This window comes from Acipenser ruthenus, chromosome 14, assembly GCF_902713425.1.
Source record: "Acipenser ruthenus chromosome 14, fAciRut3.2 maternal haplotype, whole genome shotgun sequence".
Lineage (NCBI taxonomy): Eukaryota > Metazoa > Chordata > Actinopteri > Acipenseriformes > Acipenseridae > Acipenser > Acipenser ruthenus.
Window position 1 is genome coordinate 28,938,111 of NC_081202.1, and position 25,142 is coordinate 28,963,252.

At 37.1% G+C, this 25,142-nt stretch overlaps 1 protein-coding gene across 3 annotated transcripts in view; it reads right to left on the reverse strand.

Moving 5' to 3' along the window:
- Positions 1–292: 292 nt before the first annotated feature.
- Positions 293–25,142, reverse strand: part of LOC117419918 (protein O-mannosyl-transferase TMTC2-like) — a 140,643-nt gene continuing 115,793 nt past the window's right edge. For 2 of the 3 annotated variants that reach the window (XM_034033303.3, XM_058986297.1), the window contains exons 11-12: positions 12,295–12,358; positions 293–4,141 (exon numbers count right to left, since the gene is read on the reverse strand). In XM_034033303.3, coding sequence (XP_033889194.1) covers positions 3,962–4,141; positions 12,295–12,358 — 244 coding nt within the window. In that variant the 3' untranslated portion in view covers positions 293–3,961. Of the gene's footprint in view, positions 4,142–12,294; positions 12,359–21,893; positions 22,114–25,142 lie in introns of those variants that run through there. The other variant, XM_058986298.1, reaches the window with a different exon arrangement.

Genomic DNA, 25,142 nt, shown 5'->3' on the forward strand with positions numbered 1-25,142 from the left:
GACCTCTAACAGCTTGGGTTTGACTCCAAAATACATAGAACAAGTGTTCACCGGAGGAACAGATCTACATTATTACTGCCCATAGGAACAATAGAGCATTATGCTGCTAGAAATCTTACTATACACATACTTTTTGCAGTGTAGAGACTACAAGTCTTTTTCATTAGGGTGGAAACTGAAAACATTTAAGTGTTAACTTGAATCCATGCCTCGGAAGATGCCAGCAGTACTTTGCATGTGCTGGTTATAAATGTTAGAAATATTACCATAATGAAAAATCACAGTCTTAATGTGAATGCAAGCTACCATTGCTTTATTGTAGAAAAAGAACATTTGGGAAAGTCTAATCTGGCACATAATAATTTTCTTATGTCTTACAAAAGTAAAGCCTACAAATCCCGATAATTTATACAAATACAACAATTTTCAAAAAATAAAACTTTTAATTTAGCACTGTCTTTTAATTTAAGCACTGTCTGCAATAAGCCACCATTTGAAATCCCTGAGCAGACACATATTGTAACACTTAACATTATTTTAAATAGCTTCTCCACCAGAAGAATTTGCAAGTTATATCGAAGCAGGGCTGTGGGTAGCCCACAGCGCCGGTTAGGTTAAATGTTTCACTTTGTGACAGACCCAGCTATCATTGCTATGTACAACACAGTGTTAGTATTGATGAAAACACTGCTACAGCCACACATGAAGACTATTGATATTCCATTAGATGTAGAAAATTACAGAATTGTGGAGCTGTGTATTAACAAACTCTAAAGTGACCAAAGCCACACACAGTTCAAAGGAGAGGGAATACAAATAAATCTGCATATATAGGGCATACATCACTTTCTGATTATAGTGTTGTGCATGCTTATTGTAATCATGAGAGGGTAACATTGGATGTTGACAATGGGGGATTGTAATTCTAACATTTCTTTTTTGAAAGAACAATCACAGGTGCAGTTGTCCCCTGTCAAGTACAATAAACCAAACAAATCAGCAAACAAAAAGCATAAACATGACAAACATTAAGGTCTTTTCTATGCAGAGATTAAATAATTTCGGTTTATTTGCTTATTTATTTGTTGGCATGGAAAAATTAAGTGGTTCACTACAGACACATGAAAGTACACAAAGCTAACAAAATAGTTCTTACCTAATTCCCATCACTTCATATATGTCAGATTCTCTACTATAAAACACGTTTGGACAGTGATTAGTTACGGAGGGGTTTACTTCTGGGAGTTTTACATTCAAACTCCAATAAGCCTCACGCTTTGACATGCTTTCAGTACCATAACCAAGCGTTGCTTTTCCTAGGGTTCACAAGTTTCTGCTTTGCTTCATGTGACCTCTTGGAGCAGAATGCAGGAACCCTGCAGGACTGCATCACTGAAATATCTGCAAGGAGCGATCGGTACATTCTGTTCTTTATATCTCTCCGTATTTTGCCAAATCTCCCTTTTTTATTCTTTAAAAGAAAATAATAAAAAAAAGTGAGATTTGGCAAAATACAGTGTGTGGGACTGTTCTATTTTTCATTCTGACATTAGGAGTGTAGATGTTTAATTTATTTTGATGTTCTTTATATCTCTGAAAATAAATATGACAATACATATTAGGTAAGATATATAGGAATTGTTTTTGAGCTCTTTGTACTTTAGGTATAATAAATAAATAGTACCACACACCAGTGAATATGGTATATAAATAGAGTAGAAAGTATTATATACAGTTGCTCACATAATACCAAGGTTATGTATTCCAAAGGACACCCTGTGGGAAATTCAACAGGGACCATTAATATATTTGAACCAGTCTAATTTCGTTAGTTGACTTTGGTTGCCATTGACGCCAAACTGCAGCTCAAACACTATCAAATTCTATTTTCTACTGTTGTAATGAAAACAAAGGTATCAGCAAAATTGGTTACTTTTGTAATCAAGGGGACGTTCTGTTAACAGATGTTAAAGTTTAACATAACATTTAAAAAAGCAATAATGACAAAAATAAAACAAAAAATACAAATAAATCTAATGCAATAATTGCACAGCCAGCCATTCAGCAAGCACAAAACACAATGCAATCTCATAATAAGTTAAATACTGGGTTACTATTTCAATCTATATATTTTTTTTATCTCACCTTGAAGATTCACTGCCCTTGATCAATTTGACTTACTGTGGCTGCAATATACTGCAGTCTTCTTATATATTAAAGTGTTTTGTTTTGTTCTGGTTTTTATAAACAGGAACACAATTTAACAACAATGAAAAAGAAAATACATTTAAAGAATCCCTTACGTACACAAAATAGTTCTATGATTTGTGCATTATTAAATGAGTGCAAGATTTGTACAGCTGGTTAGAATTGTAATCAGTCATGGCTTTAGACTCTACTGTAGTCAGGTTTTAAGCAATCTATACATTAATATAGCCTACATAAGGATAGAGGTCAAACCTTCAGCTTCACAGACCCAGCCAACCCGCGTTGCTTGGATGTGTGAGTACAGAGGTATATTGCCTACATATTCCCTTTTCAATACTGTCTCTGATTTAATACATATTTAAATTAAATGATAATACCCTCATTTTCTGTCTAAGCTTGACACTTTTTTGTCCTTGTATTCATGATGTTTTTTTATAGTATTGCAGGGTTCTGTGTCAAATCAGACTGCAACACCCGACCACGGCAAAAATGTTGTCTAGTCCTGTGTCAAACCATTGGAGAATCTTCATACAAACAGTACAAAGTGTAAGCACTGTTAAGTATCAGATGCTAACAGTAAACATAACAAGGCCACATAATGCATGTTATTTATATGTAAGTAATTTTAAAATATGAGACAGAATCCCTCTCAGTAATATTATACCTCTGAACTGTGTCCATTCCTTTACAACTTAAACCTATAGGGTTATTTTTGACTGTCCAAGTAGAGGTTGCAAACACTTCATAAAGGCAACAGTAAAACACTACTTTAATACTGATACTCATACAGAACTTCCACTTTTAGTTTGTTAGGCTGCAATATTTAAAATTAAATTCAAGTTAGTTGTGCCACAAACTATTACTTGAATTTAGCAATGTAATTGTATGCCAAAGTTTTGATTTGTTTCCATTATTACACGTCTGATACCCCTGATTCAATTTTTGTGAAAGGTAATTTTGTGACACAAGCTGGAATATCATTTTCTACAAGGGATAACTCATGTTTTTTTTTTTTTTTGCTTTCCTTGCTATAATAATTTGGGAGATTCATGCTTTTACTTTCCTTGCCATAATAATTTGGGAAACTCTAAACTCCCTCAGTTTTTTCAAGGAGATTATGCACTTCCCCAATACAGCTCTCCTTGTAACGGCAGCTGTTTACTGTTTGGAGTACAATGAAGAGAGCTGTCACAAGCAATCCGTGCAATGTGGTACAGTTTGATGTTGTTCATGTTAGTTAAGTGTTAGTGTAAAGGCTTGGCAAAATACATTTTTCAGGACATGCTGCCTGTGATGCCAATGAAAAACTATCAAGCTATCTATTGACATCACAAAACCACAGCTTTTGAGATGAATTACAGAGACAAGCTTAAGTTTACTATCGCACTCCTGGGGGTTTCATTTCAGCTCTCTATGTTTTGTGCAGTCTTTCACCTTTCCAAGATAGTTAATGTCTTAAGAGAACTAAACAATGACTGTAAACCCCTATGAGCTTTACCACAAGATTTCAAGTGTACAGCAATGTCCTGCTTCAAGTGAAGTGTGCCTGTTTTACACACTGTTTGTGGCTCCTGCTAAAGTCTATCAGATAATTTAAAAGATACTGTATCCCATGGTAAGATCTCATTAGGGAGGGCTATTTTAACACCTTTAGGAGGGCTGATTTAGCACATGATATCCATCATGTGGCTTCCTATTTCTTTTTATAGGTTTTTTTTCCCTTCATGGATAATGTTCAACTTCAATGCCTGTGTCATGTGCCCAAGGTCTTTAGCCCTTGTTTCTCCATGATGTTCCACAGTTTTTGAAGGTTGGACTGAGTGATGACGTCGTCTGGTTTGAGTTGAAGTGCTTGGAGGTAATATACTTCTGCATCTTGTAGTTTTCCATTAAGATGGAGGATGGCCCCAAGGTTCATCAAGGCAGCTGGATACTGAAAGAAAAAACACATGTACTGTAATTATTATTATTATTATGATATATATATATACACACACACATACATACATATATATAGAGAGAGAGAGAGAGGGGGGGGGTGTTTAACGGTATGGTATTATTCAGAGCTTTGAGTAGAGAGACAGATACACAGCATCTGGTTTCCATGGTCATCCCACAGACCACAAAACAGCACACTCATGGGACTTCATCTCAATACATTAATTCATACAAAATACTACGTAGCAATTAGGATTTAAGACAGAAATCCTAATACTTCCGCCACCTACACAATTACTTCCTTATGGGCGAGGCTTTCGGTTTTGTAAACAAATGTGGAACTGAAATATCTAGCAAGTGAAAATGTGTAGGATGTTATTTCGAATAAACAAGACTCTGAGGATATACTTTTTAACCAGTTTGGGAATACTTGAAGGACAACCAGCTATTCACATGTGTAATAAATCATTCAATCAACACAGTAAGGTGGATGTTTTCTTTGGATAACAGAAACGGCAAACAAGTATACAATTTTACAGTCAAAAACATTAGAGAATTTTTTTTTTGTCCAAATAGTCATTATTCATTTTGTGTTAAGAAGGCTGCACCATTATGAGTTAATTTATTTTGAATTCCTTAATAAACTTTCATTTTTTAAATCGTTTCTTACAGATAAAATGTCATAACTTTTAATAGACTGTCAGTTCACAATACAGTATATTCTTTATAAAAAGGCTAATCCCCATTGAGTTCAAATGCAGGGCTCTTTGAAGTGAGCAGTCCACCTTGATGTCTTTTCCTGCAAAAGCCATTGGGAAAAGATGGCGTGCAACCTCTAAAGTGAATCCGTTTTTCATATTGTGTAAACCTCAATATATATTTGCCCATAATTTAGAAATAGGGGGAAACAGACACAAACTTGTGATAGAGTCAAAACAGTTCACAATGAAAAGAGCTCTTTATTTGGCTGGGTTGCATGTCGGCAACTCTTAAATAATAGTAACGGGCTCTACACAACAATGTGTATTGCACCATTATTCAAACGGGTTCAGTCCTGAAATAATAAGACACAATACAAACACACACATACACAGCACAGTCACAAGTCTAGAACGAGTGCTCTAAGTGCAGGTGGTGAATTACAGTGAAGAAGTGCAGTCCGGGTTGCACGCTGGCTTCTCACTACAGCTCCCGGATACTTTAGTCGTCTAGCAATGACAAATACAACAATTACTAGACAAGACAAAACAAACAAAACACTCAAGGTTAGTACACAGGGTTTTTCCTTGTAGGTCTTTGCATAACCATAACACAAGGGTCAGATCGCTTGACCACATTCCCTGATATACCTTCAGTCCCGCCCCTTCGGTAGCTAGTGCAATCACGTCTCCTACAATCCATGACTGACACATCGCCTACCATATTAGGGCGATGACTTCTGGTATTGTGGCTCCACTCCCTTCCAGGATAGCCGACTACCACCTGACCCTGGAATGAACTGTCAAACCATCCAGACCGGGGAACACTGTTCCTGTTACACAGCGCCCTCACACGTCGGGAGGGAGATTGTTGACTCAGATTAATTCGCTTTCTGTCACAATCCACATCTTGGTGTCACTGTCAAAAACTATGGTCAATGTTTGTTTTTGTTTTTTTTGCATTATCAGTATATTTCTACCATGTTAGTGATCTGTGTTATATAAGCATGATTGAAGTATTAAGCGACTGGCAACAAAGACTATTCAGTAAAGTTAATATAATGACAGAGCATGTCCTTAAGATAGATTGGACCAAGGCCATGTAAGGTTTTAAAAGTCAGCAGCAAGCTCTTGTAATTGATTCTAAATTTTACTGGCAAAAGATGCTAAGATTGGGGATATGTGATCATGCTTTCTTATTCTCGTCAAAACCTGTGCAGCACTGTTTTGCACATACTGCTGCCTATGAATTAGTTCTGAAGACACCAGAAAGCAGAGCATTACAATAGTCCAAACTTGATGAAATAAAGGCATGTATTAGTTTCTCGACATCAGGCACAGATAAAATGTGTTTATCTCATAACTCCAAAATATCAGTACTCATGTGGCATATAGCTTTACAGAATGCCATGTATAATTAAAATGTGCCTGAGACATCGTTAGAGAGCAACCATCCTCTGTTCAAGATCAATGTGAGAAATCATCAGAAGAAAATCATGAATTGCCATGCTCGGCAGCAATCTTCTCCTTAAAGCAACACAGAAGTTAATGATCTGTAAAGCAGTGTCTCAGAACAGCAAGTACAGCCTATTAGCCTGTGTATTACATTAAATAATGAGGATATTTTGTATTAGTTTTCAAGGCATTTAGGAGAAAATGAGTGCACTTAAAATATGTACGAAAAGAACAGGTGCAATAGTTCAATGTAGTACAGTGCTTTAGTGTGAAGACTTTAAATGCTGTGGGAGTGTGAGGAGAAGACTGAGCTAGTTTGCACTGGGACGACTTCTTCAACAATAGGGAAAGTGGATTTCCCAAAAGGCGGGAAACCAGGGACTACATCCAGCGTAAGCTGCTAAACTAACAGAAAGCATTTACAGGTTCTGGCTGTGTCCGACTGGCCCTATAATGCTTAAGGAGCTCTGCGATTAGTGTGGGTAAAACGGTACTTTCTTACTCTTTGCCAAGTACAACATTTCCATTGGTGTTAATAACATGGGGTTACAACAATACAAAAACAAAGCACTATCATTTGAGTGAAATAAATGTGTGCCTTCTACAACTAAATGATCACTCAAGTGTAGTGGAGACCGGCAAGTGTTGTTTCATGGGAAAATCATTTGCCACATGTACACAGTTGAATTCTTTGATTATGCTGGTGACAAGCAGCTGGAGCTTCATTTTATCTTAAGCTTGCACAAAACAGAGTTTTGCCACAGTTCTCATCTGAACGTGACCCTCTAGCACACTTGCTGTCAATTCTGCAACCCAACCAGTAGATTAAGGGTGCGTTCACAGAGATCATTATGCGCAGATTCTGTGCAGAATGTGACCAATTCATAGAAGACCATTGGCTAAATTGGTCAAATTCTGCACAGAATCTGCGCAGAATGATCTCTGTGAACACACCCTTAATGAATGCAGATGCCTGAAACTTTTCAAGTGAGACATTTTTTGGGGCAGCCCAAAGTTTTTTTTGCTTAATTGAGTACTTTCAATAGTTGAGAACTTTTCAGCACATTACTAAGGTATGTTTTCAGGGAGACAAAAAAATGAATACAAATAAATGTTGCTGCCATAATGCGTGATGGGGTAGCAGCAAAAGTGATACATTAAAGCCGACACAGTACCAATCAAATTCCCATTCTTTTCATAACCCAGTATAGCAGAATAAACAAAACACAGTTTGGTAATTTATCATAATTGTAACAAATGTGCTCACAATTTATTTCAGTTATGGTGCAGTGCTTGTTGTTACAACTTCAGCTCAAGGTTCTCAGTGCCTTATTTCCAACTGTACTATCAAAATGAGCAAAGGAAACAAGGATTGGCTTTTCTGGATCAAACTTTTAGATTAAGTGCCAGTCAAATAAACAGAATTTATCTTGTGATTGCATTATTTTAGGCCCTTAAGTTTATAAGGGTGTGGAACATCAGACTTCAAGTGAAAAAAACCTTGACAGGTGTGATCAGAACAGTCCCCCAGGTAATTAACAACAGACTTTGATGATTATAACCCCCTTGGGAAGTCTTTGAACTAAAATTAAAATCATTTCTTGGACCTTATACAAACACGATACGTCTAGGCCCTATGATTATACGTTCACAATTTCTGTGGGTATAGTTGCATGCCTAGTCCGTGATCCAAAGGGAAAATACCGATAATGAAAAAAATAAATAAATAAAATCCTCATACAGAACCACTCAGGGCACACAAAGATATTAAATAAAAGGCATGAAGTGCAGTAAAATGGAGGAACTAGTGACAGCAGTATCTGGTCATTTGGTCAGTCTTAATACAAATAAACCCCTCTAATTTGGTCAAGGCAGTCCAGACATGCTTTCCTACAGTGCATGTTGTTCTGCCGACTCCATACTCTTCTGCAGCAACTGCCCTTCTGATCATCAAGCGAGCTTGAATACATCCATCACGGTAAAGCTTGACCAGGGTTTATTTGTTTGGCCTGGAGGTACAATTCTCACCAAGTATTGTGTGTGTGTTTTTCTTGTGCAAAATGTAATCAAAAGAATTTTTTTGAAGTGCCAAAATGAAAACACCTGGGGCTGACAGTGTTTGATAGAGATCTTTAACTGATGAAAAGCGTTTCCAGAGAGAACACAAACCCCCTCGCAAGCACAACCACTGTACAAATCCCACACCGGGAGGACAAGAACTTCCAGTCAGGGCACACAAATCCACCAAGAGATGGTGGGACCACAATGCTGGGATTCTTGTGGCGTTTATTTTAATGCACTTCAGGCGAAACTTCAAAGAGCCTCCCCCAGGCATGCTGGAATGAGAGCACCACCAGATGTGCAGTATATTAGTGGCTTTCTTAAGAAGCAGCTGCATAAAGCCCAAAAGAGAATGAAGCAGGAATGCCTGCCTCTGAAATGATTTTATGCCACAGTAATAAAAAATGAGTTTAATTGCTTGCCGATCGTAAAACTACAAAATCCATTCATAAATGGCAAAGCCAAGAGAGACACGTATATTTCCATCATGTGTACAGTATTAGTTATCTAAGGGGGGTGGGGGCTTTGGGTATAAGTTTCAAACTGAATTTTTGCTCTTGAGAATATGATAGTGTGGGCTCAGTGCTACTTAAAAGACAAATGACAAAACTGTGAAATGTTATTTCTCCAGTGGTTTGTGTAAAAACAACACACAGATTATTTAATTTTACATATTATATACACAGGACCGCCAAAAAAAAAATAGAGCTAAATTTAGAAATACAGGCTGCTTCACTATAACGAACCCCTGCTTTTAACGATCGTGTGGAAAGATGGCTTGCTGGTGATGTCAGACCAGGAAGTATATGGACACAGATTGGTAAGTGAATTGCACTGGTGTGCAGATTTAATAAACAAACAAACAGTTTTCACAAAACAGAAATATAAAACGTTTCAGCACGAGTAGCAATTGTTATTGTTTGTATTTACTCTCCTCTCTCTCCCATCCTTTCGCCCTCTACACCTAACCCTGAGAGTGATTCGTGACTGCTTTTATCTACAGCTGTGCCAGGACCCAATTGCTAATTAATCATTCACTAGAATCCCAGCACAGTCTGCACGTGAACTAATTGTGCACTCCTGTGCCCACATTGAAATAGCCATATTAATCTGCATGTGAATTGATTGTGCAATCCCCGTGCCTAAATACAAATATACATTTTAAATCCCTACATGACCCACACTACACCCTGTGCACCAATACATATATACATACTAACAGACAATAACACACCCCACAAAACATAAAATACGCACAAGGGCGGGGCATCCCGCCACAAACCCCAACAGCAAGAATTGATTTTTTTCAATAGAAATTAGCCCTAGTAAAATGATCATTTAGACCCAGATACCACCATCTCAGTATTGACTGACACTGAACTTTCTCCAGTGTGAATGTGTTATTCTCTCAATGAATACAAAGACCATGGTTGACCTTTTCAAAGATAAGGCCAATTCAAAGATAACCTATTGAAGTGCGAATGATGCATGACGTATGCAATCGTTGCCATCTTCACACAAACAGCAACCAGACAACAGGCGTGAGGAGGCAACTGCACACAGTGCAATGAGAAAAGCACGAAACACATTAAGGAATCTGCGCTGTATTCAGCATGCAAGTGTACATTCTTTCCTTTTTCCTTTCTTTTAAACATACCGTTTAAACGTTAATCAATGTGAAATAGTCTTCATGAAAGTACTATACATTGGATGTTCAATTCAAATTGGGCATTTCTTCATGGAGTTACCTAGCCTAGATCTAGCTGAGTTACCTTTTATTAAATTGAAGACACTGAGAAAAACTTCAATTCAAAACATTTGCCATTGAGTTTTTTTTTTTTTTAAAGATACTTATATACATTAAAGGCATTGAGTGACAAGCCCGGAACACATTAGACATGTGCATATGTTTATGTTCTATGTCACAGCTGTAAATAAAGAAACACTCATTACACTGAACAGCAACAATAACATACAAATGACTGGTTATACCCCAATATAGCATGATGAAAGGGCCTGGTAAGAAGACCATGAGAAAAACAAACAAAACATTTCTAAATAATACATTATCATCTTTTCTTTGGTGTGGGCAAAACTAAACTAAGGCCTCCTTTAATGTTTGGATATTGCATTTTGAAACAGTGCTTAAAACAATACAGCCCTGTGTAGACATAGACCTGGGACATCCTGGCTACTCCCAGAACAAACTTCCACTTGACCTTCACTGTGACCTTCAGGGTAAACAGGTAATTTCCTTTCTGATTATTCTGACTTGTCTCCTCAGATAATCTGACATTTAGTCTGAAAGTTTAAGTGTCAGTCCCTAAGGGTTTTAAAACCCCCTCCAATACCTTTTATTAGTTTCACGTTACAGTATTTCCACTGGTCCCCTTATTATGCACATTTAAATCTTTAGGAAATCTCTGAAGATACAGTAGAATACAGTGAATTAAACTCCACTTAAGCATTCTGCTTTTACCGTAACTATGGGACGTGTGGTAGTTTGCTATATATATATATATATATATATATATATATATATATATATATATATATATATATATATATATATATATATGCAGACGTTTCTTATAACTTTTTTTGTCAAAAAAAAAAATTTGCTCACCAGTTAATTATTTTATATATATATATATATTACGGGAAACATGCGCTCATTAACACCAGCAACAGAGTGCGACCCCAGCGAGAGCTGCCAAGTTGCAATTACTCAACCATGCATACAATGCAAGCAGACAGGCACTCCTATAAGCGGCGTGCTGGTCATGGAGAATGCAAAATTACTGTACCAAGAAATGTATCCAGAAAGGTGACACAGATTTCAAAGAAAGTACTAGGAACATTTTCATTTTAAACAAAGCACAGGTTTTCTTTTCAAGCCAGAGGAGGCAGAATAACTGAGCAAACTGAGGGAATGCATTTTGTTTAAAACCAAGCACAACGTTAACCCAAGTTTTCCTGGACGTCTTTTTGCTACAGTTACGATTTCAATGGTCACTTAAATGTAGACTTTTTCCATCCATAGTACTGTTTTAAAGACTTTAGAACCATAACAATACGAGTATTGCATTATTGTGCTGTATCCTTGTATTATTCTCCAGGGTGTAGATAGCAGATGTACACATTAATTGAAAACAAATTTTCACAGTTTTTTAACAGTATTTTTATATAGACACTCAAGTAACTCTTTGTATTATTGTAAAAGTTGGATTCTGAACTTAGAGAACCTAAATATTTCAGATAAATGCATGTGTGCATTATGTAATATATTGCACTAGTGCGGTTTTATAATCAATTGATTATTCAGCCCTGACTAATCAAAGTCATAAGCAATGTACATCCACAGTCAGTGTTGAGATGCAGGATTCACCTAGCTAAACTGCAAGGTGACACATAGAATCAGCTATTCTAAATGGAAATGGAAGATAAAATCTCTGGTTTAGAGCTGGCTGAGATTGAGACATAAGTTAAAAAAATAAATTGTCAATTTTACGTTAAGTATATGGAAAACTACAAAGCGGTATGTAATTCAGTATGTTAACATAACATTATTCCGCAGGTTTCCTTTGACTTTATGAAGCAAAATCAGTTCTTTCAATAGAGTGATACAACATTTTTGGCCGTAGCTGTATTTGTCATTATTTAAACTTTTTCAAATATTGATCTCATTAAAATTGATTGCACCAACTTAGAAGTCTTTGATTGATGACTTGCAAACAAAACTGGAATCTTATAATGATCAATACATTTCAATCTGGTCCATAACTTATCTACTAGTCAGTGATCTCTAACAATGAAGGCTATTGATCTACATTCTTGGCAATAACCTTCCAATGGGTAATGGATGTACCACCCAGTCTGTAATTGCTGGGAATCCATCAGTTTGAGTAATAGGTGCTATTAGCTGGGTACTTACATCGGGTCTTAGGCCTGCTGCAAGTTGATAATATTTCTCAGCTGCTTCATTGAGACTGGCTTGTCTGGGAAAGGAAAAGCAACACAACATAAATTAATATCTTTTAAAAAATATTTTTACATACCAGATTCTGTACCTACTTGCCCGAACCACTGCTTTCCATTGCACCTTTGGAAACACACAAACATTAAACAAAAACCAGGACATCACTTTTGAAAGCATGCAATAAGCTGTCAAGATCCTGTTTGATTTATGGGTGCCTAGCTCTGCCTGGTTATTTGCACATTTCCTGGATTATGACTGCTGACCTAGTCGCTACTTAATAGCCACTAAAGAGGCAATATCTTTATCATAAATACAAAACCCTAGGTGGCATGTCACATTTCCAATTCGGGCATCCTATTGAAGTTTGAAAGAGGGTTTATACACACATTTTTATTTCAATAAATGTAACACATTTTCACAGAACAAAATGTAATGCACAAGAACTGAGAATGGATTTTTTTTTTGTCTTTGATGCAAAAATATCATATATAACAATTATGGACCCTTATGAACAATCTTTATTTTATTTTTTTTTACATTATATTTAGGGCTTCCGGGTTTTCGGGGAAAAAAAAAAAAAAAACACTTTTCAGGAACATGAAACAGGTAAACATTATATATATATATATATACATTTTATGTAATTTTGTCAACTGCCCACAGCCACCCGGGCTGATGGCAAAGAAAGACTTTAGTGCGTCCTGTTGTAACAAATGAAAGGCTATTGGAAAGTAACACAGCAGTGTTCATCCTCTGGGTATCTACTGCAGTTCTCAATAATAGTTCATCAGTCAAATAACTTGATTTAATCATTACAGACTGAATCGTTTATATTTATTTTTATTTATATAGACGTGCTCAAATTTGTTGGTACCCTTACAGCTCATTGAAATAATGCTTCATTCCTCCTGAAAAGTGATGAAATTAAAAGCTATTTTATCATGTATACTTGCATGCATTTGGTATGTCATAGAATAAAGCAAAGAAGCTTTGAAAAGAGATGAATTATTGCTTATTCTACAAAGATATTCTAAAATGGCCTGGACACATTTGTTGGTACCCCTTAGAAAAGATAATAAATAATTGGATTATAGTGATATTTCAAACTAATTAGTTTCTTTAATTAGTATCACACATGTCTCCAATCTTGTAGTCAGTCATTCAGCCTATTTAAATGGAGAAAAGTAGTCACTGTGCTGTTTGGTATCATTGTGTGCACCACACTGAACATGGACCAGAGAAAGCAAAGGAGAGAGTTGTCTGAGGAGATCAGAAAGAAAATAATAGACAAGCATGGTAAAGGTAAAGGCTACAAGACCATCTCCAAGCAGCTTGATGTTCCTGTGACAACAGTTGCAAATATTATTAAGAAGTTTAAGGTCCATGGAACTGTAGCCAACCTCCCTGGGCGCGGCCGCAAGAGGAAAATCGACCCCAGATTGAAAAGAAGGATAGTGCAAATGGTAGAAAAAGAACCAAGGATAACTGCCAAAGAGATACAAGCTGAACTCCAAGGTGAAGGTACGGCAGTTTCTGATCGCACCATCCGTCGCTTTTTGAGCAAAAGTGGGCTCCATGGAAGAAGACCCAGGAGGACTCGACTTTTGACAGAAAAACATAAAAAAGCCAGACTGGAATTTGCTAAAATGCATATTGACAAGCCACAATCCTTCTGGGAGAATGTCCTTTGGACAGATGAGTCAAAACTGGAGCTTTTTGGCAAGTCACATCAGCTCTATGTTCACAGACGGAAAAATGAAGCTTTCAAAGAAAAGAACACCATACCTACAGTGAAACATGGAGGAGGCTCGCTTATGTTTTGGGGCTGCTTTGCTGCGCCTGGCACAGGGTGCCTTGAATCTGTGCAGGGCACAATGAAATCTCAAGACTATCAAGGCATTCTGGAGCAAAACGTACTGCCCAGTGTCAGAAAGCTCTGTCTCAGTCGCAGGTCATGGGTCCTCCAACAGGATAATGACCCAAAACACACAGCTAAAAGCACCCAAGAATGGATAAGAACAAAACATTGGACTGTCCTGAAGTGGCTTTCTATGAGTCCTGATCTGAATCCTATCGAACATCTATGGAAAGAGCTGAAACTTGCAGTCTGGAGAAGGCACCCATCAAACCTGAGACAGCTGGAGCAGTTTGCTCAGGAAGAGTGGGCCAAACTACCTGTTAATAGGTGCAGAAGTCTCATTGAGCGCTACAGAAAACGTTTGATTGCAGTGATTGCCTCTAAAGGTTGTGCAACAAAATATTAGGTTAGCGGTCCCATCATTTTTGTCCATGCCATTTTCATTTGTTTTATTATTTACAATATTATGTTGAATAAAAAATCAAAAGCAAAGTCTGATTTCTATTAAATATGGAATAAACAATGATGGATGCCAATTACTTTTGTCAGTTTCAAGTTATTTCAGAGAAAATTGTGCATTCTTTGTTTTTTGTGGAGGGGTACCAACAAATTTGAGCACGTTTGTATATTTTAATGAAATGCTGTGGCAAATGTCTAATTGTCTGAGATCTGATGTCAACTAATGTTAGATATGAAAAATGATTGTTTGAATGTGTACAAAATATTTTCTACAGAAAAAAATAAACTTTTTATAATAAAACGTTTTCTTCTGAGTCAAATTGTCGTTCATATTTCTAAATAAGAAAAATACAAACTTTATGCTGTTGATTAATGATTCATTAATATTGCCATGATAAGTTAGTTTTGGCACTGTGTTCTTCCTGAGTTTCAGGTAACTATATTTAACTGGGTGGCTTTTACATGTTTAAACTTAACTGTGATTATTAGTCTCTTGCTGATATTGAATGATCTCTCATTAAAACAACGCAACTCTGCTCATAAATGTGTATTGTATTACTGCAATAAGAATAAAATAAAACATTGTTGCATTATATACTGGACTCCCCCCCCCACACACACACACTTACTCTAACCTCTATATCTAACCCATGATGAAAATAAACTGTGCATTGATATTTAGTTAGTTCCGTTGCTATAGCGTTGTCAGAAAGTATTTAAGTTATTTAAATAAGCAACGGGTGGTTTGGTGGCACTGCGCTTTTGCACTTAAAAACAACAAAGGTAATTCACTATTTGTATTATACTGTATCTGTTAAAAATCTTTCTTCGCCCGGGTGGCTGTGGGCAGTTTACCAGCCAGGGCAGATGCTGAAATGACATAAAATTCAAAGCTAATTCGGCATCTGCCCACCGCAGCTGGGCACTTCGCCAACTACCTGGGCATTATGGCAAGTTTATCAAGTTAGTCTTTCTTCGCAATCAGCCCAGGTGGCTGTGGGCAGTTGATGAACTGCCAGGGCAGATGCCGAAATGACATAAAATTTGAAGCTAATTCGGCATCTCCCTGCTGCAGCTGGGCACTTCGCCAACTGCCCGGGCATTATGGCAACTGCCCGATTTCAGCAACGGTCCATAACATATATATATATATATACATTCAGTGATTTGAAATTGGAGAAGAGCCTAATGCAATGTTGATGTCATAAAAAAGAAAACAGATGTAATTAAATGTGCGTTAGTCAGAAGAAAGTGCCTCAGAAGATGCTGGTGTTTGACATGTCAGATCAACACCTTGCTTTCTAGTTGTTTAATCCAACTGGTTCAATAAGCTTTTGGGCAAAAAAAAAAAACAAACTTCAAAATTCAACTATGAAAACTCTTACATGGTATGTGAATATGTAGGACAATAGAAACCATTGCTTTAAAAATTATTGTTAACTATATTATTGCAATGATGAATTTCCCATACACTGCAAATGCTGCTCCTCTAGAGTGATTTCAAACAGCTTACAGATGGACATTAATATGTTGGCAAATGTCCTCATAAAATAATTAGCTTTTGAACGATTCAAGGACAAAGTCTCAATGATGTCTGCCTTTCTAAAACTTTAGAGTAATGTTAAAAACACTGTAATTAATAGAACACAGTTTGAACTTAGCCCCTCTTAAGGAACTTCCTTCTTTAAAATATCTGAAAATTCACTTGAGTTCAAACAAGATCAGTTCACACTAAAAAGAAAAAAGCTCTTCACAAGAAATATATACTCTTCCATGCAAAATAAAGTGGTACCACAGCATTACCACAGCATTAAAATTACTAATATTTGTATGCCTAGATTAGTTTCCATTAATCATGAGGAGATACTATCATCTGGTTTGTTTATCTACAAAGGTATTCCTGACACAGTTTATATGTGAGTCTGCTTCTCCTTTTTACAGTTTTGTTTTTACCTTACTAGTTCTCAGCAAAAATGATGGTCTTTTCCTTGAACTAGAACCCCAACTTAGTGAGAAAATGCTTTCCCACATTGCATCAAAAGATGTGGAATTCGCTCCCTCTGGGTTTAGAGGTTTAAAGCCAAAAAATGTTTTTTTTACATATTTGAAGAAGGTTGTAAACCCAACTTCAAAAATCATTTCTATTGAAACTTCCTATGAGATGTTATTATTAAAACAAATGCATTCTGTAACCACCAGATTTTTCATGTGACGGCAGGCCAGTTTTGACCAGAGCATAGTGTACAAAGAGTAATTGAAATGCATTCCAAAGCTAATACAATATTGAGGTGGACCTGTTGTGTTTACCGATATATTTGGTCAGTTTATAAACTATGGAAGACTGCAGTAAACAAGCCACTAAAGAACCATATTATTATGTATATATACACTGGAAATTATCTTTCAAAAACACAGTATTTCTTTTTGACTGCTTCTCACAGACACTGGAACGAAAATGTTAATGTATTGTATTTATTCTTAGCAGATTCATTCTACTTTTTTAAAAAGATGTAATCCAATCTCCTACAACAAATAATGACCAAACTGAGGACGTGGCTACCTGAAAATTATTTGTATATTTAAAACATAATTGAAGAATGTATAAAACACTAGAAATGCTTTTGCAGGTACCTTTTATTAAAAGAAAAAAATATATTAATGTGTATGTGTGGCAGTGTGGGGAATAATGGGTTAGCAGGGAGGGGGTTAGATTGCCTGCTCCCTGTCAAAACACGTGTGAATGTGGCTGGAGACTTGAATTTAATAAATGATAAAAGATTGGTTAGGATAGGATTGATGTTGGTGTTAGAGATGGAGGTGTGTGTTCTGTGTTCCGTGTTGTCCTGTGTTATTTGCGTATGTGAGTGTTTTATATAGACCTTTTGTTTTGGCCTTTGTGCCTGTTTTATTTGTTAATGTGCTTTTGTTCATGTCTGTTTAGTGCTTTGTTTATTTATTTATAATTATTAAACATGCGCTTTTGTGCTTCACTGTACCTTCTGTGACTGAGTCTCCCTTCCTGGTAAACAACAGCCATGCCAGTTACAGTATGTTACAACAGCAAAGCCAGTCATACACACAGTCCGGACCAGTTGTTAATTCACAAATGCCACCTCTGCCAAGCACCCCTTTGAAGAGCTAATAGCCTCAGTTCCAGTGAAAATTTAAGACACCCAGCTAGAAATAGTTACCACTAAATGTTAGTTTATTGGCAGATTATGACTGCTTTATGCCCTGAAAAGGGCCTTACTGATTAGTTGAACAGTATTGATTGCACAATCATTGCAAAAAAGGTTAATGGCATACTTAACATTTCCAGCTAAAGTAATTATGGCAGTGCACTCCCTCATCGTTATACTGTTGGCATCCTAAGCATGTAACATATGCATCTGTTACTGCCAGAATATCAGCAACCCATGTCTCCATCACAAGTTTGAGATGTTTAACTTTTTACTTGGTATTTAAAAATGAATCTCTTCCTTTGCACTGTATAGGAGGAACACATTAATAGGAGAGCAGTGTCTATGCTGGAATACTGCCTGTAATCAGATGTGACTGGATATTTTTACACAAGTTTCCTAGTGCTGTATTTTTTAGATTAACAGAACCATGTGCAATAAAGGATGCAATAAACTGATATGTTGTAGCTGTTTTTGGGGGAGCTGTCACGGCAGACACTATTTAAGTGCTGTATTACTCCTGGGGATCCTAGGATTATTGATTGATCTCCATATCTGTCTTGACACTTAAATAATTGCATCACATTATGTGGTAACTTGCTGAATTACATCATTGTAAAATAACTTTCTGGTTTGCCGTCAGGGTAAAAAAAAAAAAAAAAAAGAAAAAGTTACAAACACTTCCATAGGCAGACTTCACTGATCACTGTTAAAATGAATATACTGTACATTTCAAGCAATGAGCTCTTAGTTCAGCTTTTAAAACTACAGTCGAATATACTCCACAATGTGCTTTTCAAAGATAATGAACCAATATTGGGCAAAATGGAGTGCACTCAGGTGAGCATTGGAGTGAACCATGCAGCAGTGCTAAAGTAGATGGCAAAGGAAGAATTAATCTGTTATCCTATAATATAAGTTTTAAAGGGTCAAGCACCCTTTAAAAGCTCAAACTGTCTCAAAACAAGCTTTCTGTATCGTTATATTGTCTATTTTCCAATGGAAAACATTTTTGTGATCTCAAACGCATCTACTGTTTGTTTTAAAAAACAAGCTCTCTTGGGAAAAATCCAAAAAATAAAATGCACCCAGTATCCAATACATTACAGGCTGAAGAAATGTTTTTGGGTGTATCTTCAGTGCAATACTGGAAATATAGGACTTTTACAAAAATATGCAAAAAAAATGTAAAATAAAACACGTTTATTAATTGCTATTGCACATCACCATGATAAAATGTAGATTTTTTTTTTTTTTATTAGAATGGAAAAGGGTCAGATCTAACTGCTAGTCATTTTCACTCCTCCCCGATTTTAGCAGAGCTTACGTTTTCAATATTGACTGATCTTGGAATATTTTTAACATCACTTATTCGCGTCAAACCACTAAATAAGTCTGCTTAGAGGCTTTTTTAGACCTTATTGACAATTATATGGGATGCAACTAATTAAAAGCTTCAGAAGTGCTTCAGGAGTCACCCATATTAAGGAGTGATTGGGTATATATTAAAGTAAATGTAAAAGAAAAAAGCAGCAATTCAGTTATTTCTACTCTGGTTTATAATGTACAGTAATCCAGCTGTGAACAAGGACAAGAGGATGCTGTTGGTCTTGACCACATTCTGCTGTGTGGGGTTCTGCCACGGATGGTAGTCGTGCAACAAAAAAAATGTTGCTTAGAGACTTCAATTCTATTGTTAAGCTTCGGGGGAGGGCATTTTGTCCATTACAGAGAAACATTGTGGTTCCTGTATTTCTGGGCAGCTTGAAGGTTCAGGGTGGGGCAACTTGCCCTGAAAGGAGAAAAAGTGTAGGCTTGGCAGCTCATTGTCCTAAATGAAAACTGCTGTAAAGCTGTGAGGGGGCCTTTAATGGCAATGTGGGAGAAATAAATTGGACAGTGAATAGAAGTAAATTTAAAAGGGCTTACACACTGAGGGGTGTAGTGCAGTAAATCAAGACCTCTGTATTAAGAACGCAAGCTTTTTTTTGTTGATGTTAATGTCACGGAGCTAGCAAGGTCCTTAGGCCTGGTCAGATGTGGGAAATATACAAAATAGGCACAGGTGTTCAGGCAGGATCTTTGTTTAATTTAGTGGTGGAAATACCAACTGGCTGTAATTATCTAAAGTGTGTCAGTCTGGAGACATGGAAGTGAGCCAATATTCTGTCCAGAGCATTAAAATTGCTCATGGTGTCCCTAGAATGATATACCTGTGTGAACAAATGGACACTGACAAATACGGGACTTTTCATAACTGTCCTGCGGGAGATTCAGATAGGTTTGGGCTAAGGATAATATATTCCAGAAAGATGGAGGCCCCCATCGAGAAAAAGATGTCACTGTAACAGATGTCAGAAAAGAAAGGGAAACTCCAAAGCAGACTATAAAGCTTGTTGTCCTAGATGGGAACATGCCTATATTAGAATTAGCTCAGGAAAAACGATCCATATTCCTAATGGAAAATAAATAGTGAGGGTAGCTTGTTGCAAGTGCAAAAATCATGCAGAATGGGCAGCATTTAAAATCCCAGAATGTATAAAATGTAGGGAGCACACAGAGGAAGTTTCAATACGTTACTGGGTCAGCCAGAACTGGTTCGGCATACCTGTGATGCTAAATACTGGAGGCCTGAGCCAGTTCTGCTACCTTCCTTGGAGGAGCCGAGATCCAAAGCAAGACTTTCATTCGTGACTGAATGAAAAAGGTAGAGATCTCAGTCAGAGAAGAGAGAAGAAGATGGAGTCCAGCTTGAGTTGAAGAGGGACCTGCGTTTGCTCCAAATAACAGTTTTTCTTAGAATCACCATATTGAACTTTAGGTGAACTGATCTGGTGATGTTCTGCTTAAAAATGACAACATAAAGAACCTTCTGTTAACTAAAACTATGGTGTTTCTGGACTTACAACATAACACCCTTAACTGTTGCGGTCTTACCACATAACATACTTTTTGCTAACTGTGGTGCAATGATCAAGTTATGATGTTTAACCAGGATGGGATTAAAAAGTAATTAGAAACATTTAGAAGTGTCAGCTTGCTAAAATGATTACTCTTGTTAACGTGTTGAAAAACATTTTACATAGTAATCTTTAAAAGCCTTGTTTTTAAACATAAAAAAGTAACATTCAGTAAACCCAATATCTATTGGATAAAACGCATACCTTATATAAAATTAGCAGTCCTGTGTACTTACAATATCTGTTTTCTCTCTACACTATATATTGCTTGTCTATGGCGCATTCTTTGTACTATAAAATGATACATACAGATAAACGTCGAAGCCCCATTGAATACAGAAAATATACAACAAAGTGCGGATGGATCCATAACCCAAATTTTCCATATTCAATGTGGATTTGCCGTTTATTCTATTTACACCACAAGACTGACGTTTAATAACAAAAACATCAACAACAACAAGATACAGAGTAGATTTAATTGTATTCTATTGTCATAGAATATTAATATTCTTATGCAAGGCCCCCGAACGGCTTCCAGGTAAACCATGGAAGTTCTCTGTGTTGCTGCTCTGGCTGCTGGCTCTGAACACACAAACACTTTGCATTTAAATTAAACTTGTTTCCGCTAGCCACTTGCCACGTCGCCACAAGCGAAATGTTTTCCTGTGTGGCTCAATTAATTTTCACCAAGTTTGCCACGGTGGCGAATGCTTTGAAAAATGTACTTGTGTAAAACTATGCCAGCATGATTACTTTGAATGTATGCTGGTAGATGAATCAATAAAGACTGTTTTGTTTAATTTCATTTCGCCCAATGAAAGCCATTTAGCTTGATTACATAACATACGCACCAATGTTGCGTTTGGCGGTATAGAGGTTCTAATTAGAAACAAAAATATCACTGTGATAGTGACAGTTGCTGTTTGCTATCTCTTTAAATAATATGCTGAAATATAGTTTGGAAATAGTAAATAGTAAGTGGTTTGCAATGCGCAAGTGTAGAGGTGATGCAGTGCTCAGTAATAACAATCCAATAACAGTTCAATGGTGAAAAACAAAGCTTTATTATTTGCTTAAATAATAATACTGGCTATACACAGCGCTGTTTAAAGCCAGTCAAAACCACAGGGTTCAGTCCCGAAGTAATAACAGTAATCACACGAACAAGACACACACAAACACAAACACGGTCACAAGTCCAGAGTGAGTGTTAGTAGTGTAAGTGGTGAATTCCAAGTTTAAACATGCTCAATGGTGAAGTGTAGTCAGGGTTTGTTTGCTGGTTGTTTAGCTACAGCTCCCGGAGTTTAGTCTTCTATAAATGAGAAACATGACAGTTTAATAGAGAGACAAAACAAAACACAAAAACTCACGGTTTCTTTTTACAACAGTATATCCTTTACAGGTCTTTCCGTAACCATAACAAAGGAACAGATTGCTTGGCCACATCCCCTGATGTAGCGAGTGCAATCACGTATCCTCCAATCCATGACTGACACATTGCATACGATGACTTCTGATATCGTGACCCTGCCCCCTTTCTGGATGGCCGACTTCTGACTGACCCTGGAATGAACTGCCAAACCACCCATTCCGGGGCACACTGTTCCTGTTACACAGCGCCCTCACAGGTCGGGAGGGAGGTTCTTGACTAGGATTCATTCGCTCTCTGTCACACACATTTATTATTTTAACTTAGATTATTAATTTAATCGCTTCCGAAACTATAAAGTATATTTGAAAAAACATTTTATAAAACACTACCATTTCAAACCCTACTGTGCATACAGCCGTGGTGATCCCCAAGACCACTTATATCAGCACTAGAGGGATTTCCATGAGCTGTTTCCAAGACAAACACATTAAGAGTATTAATTAGGGGGGTTCCCGAGTGGCGCATCCAGTAAAGTCGCTCCATGTGGAGGATGCGCTCTATAGTCTGGACGTTGCCGGTTTGAGTCCAGGCTATTCCACAGCCAACCGTTGACGGGAGCCCCCAGGGGGCGGCACACAATTGGCCGAGTGACGCCCGGGGGGAGGGAGGGTTAGATTGGCCAGGGTGTCCTCGGCTCACCGCGTACCAGCGACCCCTGTAGTCTGGCCGGGTGCCTGCGGGCTTGCCTGTAAGCTAACCGAGAGCTGCGTTGTCCTCCGACGCTGTAACTCTTGGGTGGCTGCATGGTGAGTCCGCAGTGTGAAAAAAAGCGGTCGGCTGACGGCACACGCTTCGGAGGACAGTGTGTGTTCGTCTTCGCCCTCCCGAGTCAGCGCAGGGGTGATAGCGGTGAGCTGAGCTTAAAAAAAATAATTGGCCATTCTAAATTGGGAGAAAATAATAAAAAATAATTGGCAACGACTAAATTTATTTAAAAAAAAAAGAGAGTATTAATTAAAAACTAAAGGGACTTCATACCAACAAAAACAGTAAAATTCCCCTCTTGAGATTGCAACAACGATCAAAAGGTTCATTCTTGGATATTACTACCTAAAATCAATGGAGAGGTAAATGCTGAAGCATTAAAGAATCACAATATCTCACACACACACCTTAATTTCCCTTTATCTTGTGAAGTGTTCCCTTGGCAACATCAAAATGCCACTCTTTGCAGAATGTTTTTCAAAAAACAAACCCTGGCATAAACAATTAAGTATAAATGAAATATGAATAATGTGCCTGAAGATGGCACGTTCGTATTCATCTGGCATCAAGCTCAGAAAAATATATAAATAAATCACCATCTATTCTTTTACTTTTCCTGTTTCGTCGCAACAGCTGAAATCCCTGTAGTCACAGCATTCAAAACATATCTCACTCTTATGCTTTATATCTGCTAGCATGCAGAAACAAAGTGGAAACTATTGCCCAGAAGGATTATCACACCAAAAATCAATAGGTGTCTACAGCAGCAAACCCCTAACCACAGCTGCTGTGAGTAAAAAAAAAAAAATTAAATTAATTAAATTAAAAATGAATGTCTTGATGGGGTAGACATAAAAAGATAAAGGTGACCCTCCTTGAGGGTTTGGGAAGCTGAAGAGAGCTCCAGAAGTGGCTTCACTAACCTTGATAGAAGAACACAGCTGAAGACAATTTAATGGATTGGGGCATGAACAGAAAAAAGGAAGTTGACAAACAGAAAAGAGACTAATACAATTCAAGCATCACTCAGTTCAGATGACAAAAGTTAACACTCCTACCCACTCGCAGTATAGTTTTGTTTTTTATAAAACCTCTCGCCTGCAGTGACAGTGATGAAGCCTGCCCTGTAAAGAATATGTTTGTTTGATTTGTACATAAAAATGTTACATTTTTGACAAAGTATGCCTAATTGAAATTAATGTACAGTAGGCGGTCAGGTGTCAATTGAAGAAACCCTGGTCACCTGCCTAAAAAGGGGCTGGCATGTAGTCAAAAGCTTACAATGGAAATGTATCATTTCTAGAAATCTCTCAAAAACAAAGAATTTTAGGGAAAATCTTTTTTAGCAAAAGTTTTGCTTTTGTGGATGAGGAAAAAAAGTTACAAGAAATAGATGTCTACAATTATTTATTTAAGCATTATTTAATTTTTTGCAAAAATGCTAATTCAAAAGCATTCATACCATTTGATGCTATGATAGTATTGTCTACAAGGTGCTAGAAATTTTGATATGATAATGCAGAACCTAATTCTAGGAAAGTCTAGAAAATGCTGGACTGTAGGTGAACATTCTTAGAGAGTATAAAAGGGTTATTAGGCATAGGATGATTGCTGTCATTACCAAAAAGTGAATATGGGAAAAAGTAAAGAGCTATCTAAAGACTTTAGGCAGAAAATCATTTATTGTCATAAAGCTGGAGAAGGACACAAGAAGATTTCCAAGCATTTGAGTATTCCCATTTCAACTATTGTTTCTATTATCAAGAAGTACAAGACTCATGGAAGAAAGAAGGTTCTTTCACCAAGAACAAGTAGAAGAATTGTGAGGAAGGTTAATAACAATCTCAGATTGCCTGCCAAAGATATTCAAAGTGAATTGGCTGCAGGTTGGACTGGGGTTTCCATTTTAACTATAGGTTGAGTATTGCATTGTGAAGGTCTCAATGGTCGTAGGCCAAGGAAAAAGCCACTCTTAGGTTAAAGTTTGCAAAATGACATTTGAATGATAGATATGAGTTCTGGTCAAAGGACCAGAAACAAAAATCAAGCTATTTGGTCATGCTGATAGTCGTTACGCCTGGAGAAAGTCTGGTGAGGCGTACAAAGAAAAGAACACCATACCTACTGTCAAGCATGGAGGTGGTAATATTCTTCAATGGGGCTGTTTTCACTCTAATGGCACAGGAAATTTAGTTCCAATACAT